A 9,056-nucleotide genomic window follows, 5' to 3' on the forward strand; every position below is an offset into this window, starting at 1 on the left:
CTAGATTCCATATAGTAATACATCATGGTAACAACAAAATAAATATTTGCCAGGCACTCAAATGCGATCATAGGGACTTTTTAATTAGAAATCTACTTTAATTATTCCAAAATAAAGTATTAGGTAGTATTACTATTTTGTTTGCAAGAAAAAAAGAAATGGTTTACTAATGAATTTGTAACAATATTGAGGAGTTTCTAAAGTACACTGAGTGTTCTATACACAGTTACAGATTGTTGGGGTTTTTTTCCTGGAGGTGTTTATATTCTTGAAAATTGGCAAACTCCACTAATGTGGCTTTATGGGCTCCTATTTATAAACGCATGCCTATTTGTCAGGAAGAGAGGTGGAATTCACAAGGGTTTTATAAAGATAGCATCGTGCTGAGGCAGATTTAAGATGAATTACATATTCTGAAAAATATCCTTCCTGACACCTAGAGGCCATCAGCAAAAATGCTAAAAAACCCACTCGTCCAAAAACTCGTCCAAAAAAGGGGAAGCAAGTTCAAAAAGCCACTGATTTTTCCAACAAAGAAAATCTTATGCAACATTTGGATTGGCATTGCACTATCAAATAAGCACAAATTACAGCAGAATGCAATCACTTTTGTAAAACTTTGTGTACATTGCCTCTATGTCTGTAGAAAATTAAGAAAAAATAAGCTATGTATGTATATGTCACCTGCCATGAAATATTTTCTATGTTAATTCAGTCAAGAGATATTATAAGAAATCAGGTATTTATTCTAGATTATGGGGTGCAGCATGCAGACTACATAAAAGCTGTGGAAGTATACTGGAGTAACAAAAAATCAGAGACCTTAAAAATCAGCGTGAACCCATGACCTTGGTATTTATAGACCTATGCAAAACACCTAGGTTCTTTGAAAGTCAGTTTTTGAACAACTTTGTACCACCGAAGTGTGGACTTTGAGAGGTTAGAGATTCTAAATCCAGAGCTTCCAAAACAACTTCTATTTTCATATGTGCGCTCTCTGTGAATGCAGATCAGTTTGTATGAAGAACTGAAAAGAACGGTCATAAGGTGCATTTAAGGAATGTCCTTTTGAACACATCTACTTTTACCTGAAAGCTGTTCAATTAAACTCTCCTGCTGCTTTGAAATACTTTATTAAACCATGCTGGAGGCAGTTTAATAGGTTTTTGAAGTAACCACACGTGATTTTTAAAGATTATCGGCAGAAAGAGCATCACCAGCAGACTAAAGCACTTCCTGAGGCCGAGATTTCTGATTTTAATGACTAATCAGCGAGATTGCCGAGCTCTCTGGGCAGCTCAGCCCGGCCTACAGGCTCTGCCTCCGCCCTCCCCAGCGACCTCAGGCTTTATGCCGACGCTGCCGCTTAGAACCGCGCGTTCGCTCCCCGCTGGCGGGTACGCGGGCCTGGGGCCGGCAGAGGAGGAGGCCGGTCCCCCCAAGGCCAGCGGCCGAGCAACGGCCGAGCAGTCTCGCGCCCAGCAGCCTCTCTCCCGCCCGCCGCTGGCCACGTGACAGACGGCCCCTCCCCTTGCCGTGGCCGCGCGGCGTTGCTCTCCGGGTATTTGAACCGCGCTTCCGCCATCTTCCCAGCGCCCAGTCACTGAGGGGAGCGACGCGGAGAGACGCCTCGGGAGAGGTAACGGCGCCGAGTCGTCCTCCTCCGCCCTTCAGGGGCGGGTGGGGGGGTAGCGTGGCCGCTGTGAGAAGCGTGAGCGGCGGGGATGGCGGTCACCGTTAGCTCCTGCCGCACCTCGGCGGGAGGAGATGGGCTGGGTTGCAGTGAGGCCGGGCCCGAGCGAGCGTTGCAGCTGTGGTGCTCGACCTGTGTCGCGTCCCTCCTTCCTCCACCCCTCAGAGCGGGGGAGGTGGAAGGGCCGGAGCCGTGCTCCGCTCCGTCCCGGGTAAAAGAGCGGGCGAATTCAGGGAGGGGAAGCGGAGCGGGGCCTCCAACGGCCCGAGCCGGCGGGGGAGGGGAGGCGAGGCGGCGCGCGCTGCTCAGTCATGGTGGCCGATGGCGGGTAGAGGCGCTAGGCCCGTTGGCGGGCCCGGGGGGCGCTGAGGCCTGGCTGGGGGGAAGGCTCCGCTCGGGAGCCCCAGAGGACTCGTGCCGGGCTCTCGCGATCAGCAGATAGGTTCTCCGGAGCGGTGGGGCCCTGCTCCGGGTGGGTCGGGGAGGGCTCTGTGGAGGGAGGCGGGGGTCGGCCTCTGCTGGCGAGTCCGCCGGAGGCCGAGGCTCTGCCTCGTCTCCTTCGAGCTCGAAAGGCGAAGAGCTGCGGCGGCCTACCCTTACGGGGCTCCGGGAGTGGGCGGGGAGGTGCCGCCGCCATTACCGCGCGCTCCCGCCGCATGCGGGGAGAGGCGGTGGCGCTTCCTGCCCCGTGAGGGGGCCCGGGACCACGCGGGCCGTTGAGGCCGGGCCGCGGGCTCTGCCTCTGCCGGCGGCGCCGAACGGGGCGCAGAACACGCGCCTCGGGAGGCGTTCGGGACCTGAAAAGGGCGCCCGGCCCCTTCCGGCTGGGCCTTGAGTCGGCTCGCCTGTTGTGAGCTCACATGCTTCCATTTCCCCTGCAGACCCAGCATGGCCGCCCAAGGAGAGCCCCAAGTGCAGTTTAAGGTAAGGGAGTGGTTTGGGGGTTTTTTGTTTCTTTTATTTTTTTCTTCTCTCCTTCAGTAGAAAAGTAGCACGAGCGACTCGAGTGCGAACATCGATGGTAGGTTTTGAAGTGCTGGTCTTTCCTTAACAGTGCAGTTAATTTATTATAATACTGTATATAACTTATACAAAGAGATTCTCTTGTCCTGTGCGAATCTGGTGCTATTTTTAGTTTAGTGTAATACATCTTAGTGATGCTTTGCCTGAAGAATGATTTTTAAATTTCAGAAATGAAGTTCACAGCAAAAAGTGCTCAGAGTGAATTAGAATAGTCAGTTTTCTGTTGTGTGCTAATTGTTTGGGGGGGGAACATTAAAATGTTTCAGAACAAAATTTTCTGGTGTTTTGTGTGGGTTTTTGTGATAACAGCTAGAAGCAATTCAGACTGCTTCATGAAAGGCTATTACTGGTGTTTCTTACAATACTTGTCTAGAGTAATCCAGTTGTTAGTAGGGCAGTTGTTTAGCGTTTTTTGTGTGGTTTTTTTAACTGTAAGAGTATGTTTTGTTTTTCCACCTTGCATGCTTAATTTAGTTCCTCTAAATTTTGTCACATTTAGATTGAAAGCCTCAAATCTTTGTAATTCAGTCACTTGTTTAGTAGAACCCTATTCACAGTGCATTGTAGTTTTCAGCTATAGAACTAGAAAGGTCTGACTAGAGTTGTAGGCTTAACAAATTGGGTGCCAGTGAGTCACTTCATGGAGAATTTGGTCTTTTCTTTGCAACAAATAACTAGTATTTACACTAAAATGACCAATAAATGTCTCTTGAAGGCTATTCCTGACTTTGTTTCTTTTATCTATTAACAGCTTGTCCTGGTTGGTGATGGTGGCACTGGTAAAACAACATTTGTAAAACGTCATTTGACTGGTGAATTTGAAAAGAAGTATGTAGGTATGTCTGAAGAAACACTTGAGATGTAAGACGTTACAATGAGAAGTGCAATTCATGACTTGCTAAGCACATTGCTTTTTCTTATTCCTATAGCGACGCTGGGTGTTGAAGTTCATCCTCTGGTGTTCCATACTAACAGAGGCCCTATTAAATTTAACGTATGGGACACAGCTGGCCAAGAGAAATTTGGTGGCCTGCGAGATGGCTATTATATCCAAGGTAAGATGTATGTATACTTGAGAATGTTTTCTACTTATCACTGTTCAATCCTTCATTCTATTCATGTTGACCACTCCGAAAGCTGTCAGTGATGAGCTGGTTTCTGGGTCTTCACAGTCTTCATCTTGATGTGGTAATTCCCTTTGCTAGGCACCTTGTGCTGATGTAGGAAATGTTCTAAGATTGTGTTTCAGTATGCTATTACAGGTTTTGGTGTTAATGAAGAGTAGTGGTACACCTTTATATCTATCAAGATACTGCTGATGAAATTTAGTGTTCCAGTAAGTCAAAGTATGTGCTTCAGTTAGTATAAGTTTATATCTGTATTAATGTACTGTGCTGAGGTAAGGACTTGAAGCACACAAACTTTAAAATTTTAGGTACAGTGATGAAGTTGTACATCTCTGCCAGAGTCTGACTGTCTTTCTGGAGAAGTACTGATAATGTCATTTAACTTCTGCTTCTCCAGGCTGAGTTCTGTGTGTACTTCAGTCACCTGCATATCTTTAAAATTTTGCAAGGGATTATTAGATTTTGACATTGTTGCTTTTCCCTTAGAAGTACCAGGATTGAGTCAAGACCCTGTGTTCTTTAAAAAACTGTTCCAGACGAAAGCATCCTGAGATGTGGACTACAAGTTCTTAATTTACCTGAAAGCCTCAGCAGAGTTGCTGAGATTAGCTAAATAGGTGCTAGCTGACTTCTGTCAAATATTTGTGTAAATCAAAATTGGCTTTTGTAATCCTTGTATATTCTAATACCGTGCAACACCATGTTATTCAGTGAGATAGTTGCATTGGTCAAAGTAGCTGGTGTTTAAGATTGAGCACTAAAGAGGTGAGATGACGTGCCCATGGGCTGAGTTCTGTGGAGCTGTGCATTGAATTTGTTAATGTGCGATCTCAGAACTGTGAAGCTGAGAAGGGAAAAGTTAATGCAGAGGCTTAACCCTAATGTGGGATTTCTAGGGGTACCTCTTCTCTCTTCCTATCTTAAAAGCAAGTGCTTACTCTCCTGATGTAACTTCTGATGTCTTTTTTCCTTGCAGCTCAGTGTGCCATCATTATGTTTGATGTAACATCAAGAGTTACTTACAAGAATGTACCTAATTGGCACAGAGATCTGGTACGAGTATGTGAAAACATCCCTATAGTGTTGTGTGGCAACAAAGTGGATATTAAGGACAGAAAAGTCAAGGCAAAATCCATTGTCTTCCACAGGAAGAAGAATCTCCAGGTATGTTGGTGTGAACTTCTGGGAGTCAAACTTGTTGGGTCTGACTGCAGTTGGGTTCTGTGCAGTAATGGAGTTTTCTGCCTTTGTCAGTGCAGGCTAGAATATTTCAACTTTACATTCTGTTGGCTGTCTCAACCTAACTTTAGGGAAGGGGGAAATTATGACGTTAAAGATGCAGCAGAAACTGTGTTAAGTTCATAAAAGAGCTTGTATGCGTATTACTTTCACTGCTTAGAATCTCATCAGACGACACAGAAGTGAGACTAAGGTAGATCAAGTCACAGGAGAAAGAGAGATGCACTATTGTCTCCTGAAAGTTACATCTGATCAGACTGCTGGATGCTTTGCTTTTATCACTTTCTGCCTATATGCCTGAAAACTCCGCAATTCTAGACACTTAGATCATAGCTGTTTCTGAAAGCATAAACAGAAGTCCTGTGGTCAAAAGGTATGCAGAGGTAAAAGTGGAGCAATAATGTGCATGTTAATTTTTGTATGCCCTAAACACCAGTTACAGATGTCTTTTTAATCTATAATACATACTTTTTTGCAGTATTATGACATTTCAGCTAAGAGTAACTACAACTTTGAGAAGCCTTTCCTCTGGCTTGCTAGAAAGCTAATTGGAGACCCTAACTTGGAGTTTGTTGCCATGCCTGCTCTTGCACCGCCTGAAGTTGTTATGGACCCAGCACTGGCAGCACAGTATGAGCAAGACTTACAGGTAAGTGAAAAAGGACATAAAGGTCAAATGACTGACTGGTAACTAGTGTTCTGGCTCTTGGGGCAAATAACTGAACAGTTCTTAAGTGTAACTTTTTTGTTCTAGATTGCTCAAACCACTGCACTGCCAGATGAAGATGATGACCTGTGAGGGATGAAGCTGGAGCCCAGCGTCAGAAGTCTAGTTTTATAGGCAACTGTCCTGTGATGTCAGTGGTGCAGCGTGTTTGCCACTTTATTATCTAGCTGAGCAGAACATGTGCTTAATCTTTGGGATGCTGAAAGAGATGAATGGGCTTCGGAGTGAATGTGGCAGTTTAAAAAAAAAACAAACAAAACAAAATGAAAAAAAAAACCAAAACAAAAAACTTCATATTTTGGACCTGCATATTTAGCTGTTTTTTGGACTGCAATTACTTCCCCTTTTGAGTTTCAAATATAAGACTGCTGCAGTCACATCAGAGTGTTAAGTGGTAAATCTTGTTTCTGTCATTTTCATTCTTTTTTGTTTAGATAATAAAGTTGTATTTCAAGTATCTCTAAGCAAGCGAACTTTCATGAATTGTTAGGAAAACTCTTCAAAGTGTCTTCTGTTCTTCAGTCGAGGCTAATACTTGGTTGTCTACTGCCTTTCTCTGTCTTCCCTCCTGCTTCTCATGTTATGCTCCTCTTGCTAAATCAGAGCTAACAGTTAACCTTCTCTTGATTGCCAGAAGCATAATTGAGGAAAGCTGAACTAACTGCCAGGTAAAACTAAAGCAGTGAACACTTGACTGGTAAGTGACTGGATTAGCATTCCCATGCAAATGGGAATGTTTGTGGTCTGCAGGGTGGCTTGAGAGAAAAGTGTGTAGTTCAGCTTGCATATGCTACCATTAGATAAGATCTCAACTCTTAACTTTTCATACAACATGCCTTCACAGAGCTCTGTATTTTTAGTAGCCAGAAACAAATTGCATCTAGGTCTGTTAGGTGACTCTAAAGCTGTATCTTTGCATGGAACATCATTCAGTAGAGCTATAGCTGATAAAACAAACTCTCTAAGAATCTTAAAGTTCACTAACTACAGCTGTAGTTAGAGCTAAAAAGCTCTTGGCTACAAAAACAACATATTAACCAAAACCACACTTAATAAATATCTAGACTTTATTGTAACTGCACCAAGTTCTTAATTTGAAACTCTGGCTTATTACAGCACAAATGGTGGAAAACATCAACTTTTAACACTATCTTGTAGAGATTAATCTTGGTCAATATTAGTACTGCTAGTAAACAAAACTTAAGATACCATTTTTCAGTAGTGTTTGAGTACATGAAGCCTTGAACTCTTCAGTTTTGTATTTTTGGTTTCTTAATAAAGTGGAGCATTTCATTTATTCCTTTTAACTTGCATGTTTGTGTATGTAACTCTTACTTGAATATTTAACTACTCAGCTGTTCTGGTACATGATAGCAAAAAGTGTGGACTATGATTTTTCTGCAATATGGTGTAAAGGAATCACTTTTAAGTGAGTGCAAGTCAAGAGTTCTAGGGTGGGGTGTGTGGTTTTTTTTTTCCCTTTCTTGTAGCTAGTCAGTGAGAAGCTGAATTGGGGTATTTAGGACCTGAAACTCTTAAATGAAAATAAGCAATGTCATACACTTAGTTTGCAAAAAGACAAACTCCCACTTAACATTCCAATGAATCTTGCTTTAACTTCATATTGTAGGTTCTTGCCTGTAATGTTTACTAATTTACCTGTGCATATCTTGGTTAATATTGCTAGCTTGACTGTCTGCTGCTGCTTTACTAGGTGTGGTAGCTTTTTTTTTTGTCTTCAAGCTGTCTCACTTCTGAAAATGCACTAGTTCAAAGAAAAAACATACAACACCCATAAATTGATTTAGAAAGCATCAATAGTTCTATAGAATTGATGTGCCTTAAGATGAAAGAGCAGTGCTGAAGTTACAGTTGTATTGTTCTGTAGTGTGCGTATGGTGTTATCTTTACAACTTGCTTGCTGTGCACAGGTACTAGCCTTGGTATGAATTCCTATGGAAGAGCTGAAAAGATTATGGAAAGTTAAATAGCTGTTTGAAGACTGTTCTGAGCTGAGCTTTGTAATTATCGGTGTTACTTCGAAGTCCACAGAAACTCATCTCTGAAGTAGGCAGTAATACTAGTCCTGCTCTAAAGTAATTGCCAACCTGAAATATTTTTGGGAGTGGAATTAAGTCTTCTTGTTGCAGCATTATGCTTGGTTTGTCACATCTAGTCCCTGTTAATTGTTGATTATAAATAGTGCGGGTGGCCTTAGTATGCATGTGCAAATTCCTCAGTTGAAGTTCCTGAACTATAACACTAAGAAGGTTTTCACTAATTGGGATTAGGCAAAATAATTTTATCTATTTAGTCAAGTAATGAGGAAAATAAAACTTGTATTCTAAGAACCTCTGCACTAAATAGTCCTATTGGTCTGTATGAGCGCTCTACCATTCTCAGGGCTGAATTGATGAGACTGAAATCCTTTGTTGCAATACATACTTGGTTCTACTTGCTTGACTGATCTATGGCTGGATCAGATTAATTGTAGGAGTTCTAGTGTTCCCTGCACGCCATTTGGTGAGTTCTCCCACATTAAGGTCTCTGGTTTCAGATTCATTTTTAGTAACTTGTCACTACAGACCATGCTCAGCTTTAACTTTGAAAAGCAGGATGAGGTGCTGGGCCATTTACTGTTCCTAGTTCCATGGATAAAGCTGTGAGTTTTCCAGTGTCCAAGCCCAGAGGGTTGTATTAAAGTTGAGGAGCTAGTGCATGTGCAAAATAGGCAAGGCAAAAGCATTAGTTCAAGAAACTGGTGGAGGAAATGTTTTGTTGCTTCTGACTGAGCCTTCAAGTGAAAGAGTATTAAGGCATCTTTAGAAAAGCTGGGGTTGCCTTTGGATCTCTCAGGATTTCAACAAAGTTGTGTTTTGAAAGATTGGAGAACACCTCTCTGCAGCTGGAAATGGGAAATCAGTATCTCAAGAAGGTTGAAGTCTACCCTTGTGCCTCAATTTATCTTTTGTCTTTTTCATTTGGAAATTGTTCGGTTGTGTTGCTAATACGTAGTCTTAGTCTGAACTAGTGGAGAAAATGGTGCTGAGTCAAATTGTTCATCTGCCTTCCACCTTGAAACAAATACATGACTTAATTGAAACCAGTTGTTTTCCTGACCTGGATTGGTAGTACTGGTCACTTTTTCACCTGAGTTTTGACAACAGTTGATTGGGCCCTCTTAAACCAGGATTGATAGCAATGTCTTACAAGTAATTGAAAAGCTAAATCTGCTGCTGCTTTGATC

General features: G+C 42.7%; 1 protein-coding gene across 1 annotated transcript; it reads left to right on the forward strand.

Moving 5' to 3' along the window:
* The first annotated feature begins 1,521 nt into the window (after positions 1-1,521).
* Positions 1,522-7,116, forward strand: RAN (RAN, member RAS oncogene family). The gene is made up of 7 exons (XM_014962550.1): positions 1,522-1,639; positions 2,575-2,617; positions 3,468-3,552; positions 3,646-3,771; positions 4,820-5,007; positions 5,561-5,731; positions 5,837-7,116. The coding sequence occupies exons 2-7, from the start codon at positions 2,582-2,584 to the stop codon at positions 5,879-5,881; spliced, it is 651 nt and encodes a 216-aa protein (XP_014818036.1). The 5' UTR covers positions 1,522-1,639; positions 2,575-2,581; the 3' UTR covers positions 5,882-7,116.
* The last annotated feature ends 1,940 nt before the right edge of the window (positions 7,117-9,056 follow it).

The sequence above is a fragment of the Calidris pugnax genome, unplaced genomic scaffold (genome assembly GCF_001431845.1).
Source record: "Calidris pugnax isolate Ruff unplaced genomic scaffold, ASM143184v1 scaffold32, whole genome shotgun sequence".
Taxonomy (NCBI): Eukaryota; Metazoa; Chordata; class Aves; order Charadriiformes; family Scolopacidae; genus Calidris; species Calidris pugnax.

What these genes read in the sequence shown, in the direction of transcription:
- RAN (XM_014962550.1), top strand. Translation starts at nt 2,582, where the DNA reads ATGGCCGCCCAAGGAGAGCCCCAAGTGCAGTTTAAG. An exon ending in AGCCCCAAGTGCAGTTTAAG is followed by an intron (nt 2,618 to 3,467) that starts GTAAGGGAGTGG and finishes ATCTATTAACAG; the next exon opens with CTTGTCCTGGTTGGTGATGG. An exon ending in AGTATGAGCAAGACTTACAG is followed by an intron (nt 5,732 to 5,836) that starts GTAAGTGAAAAA and finishes TTTTTGTTCTAG; the next exon opens with ATTGCTCAAACCACTGCACT.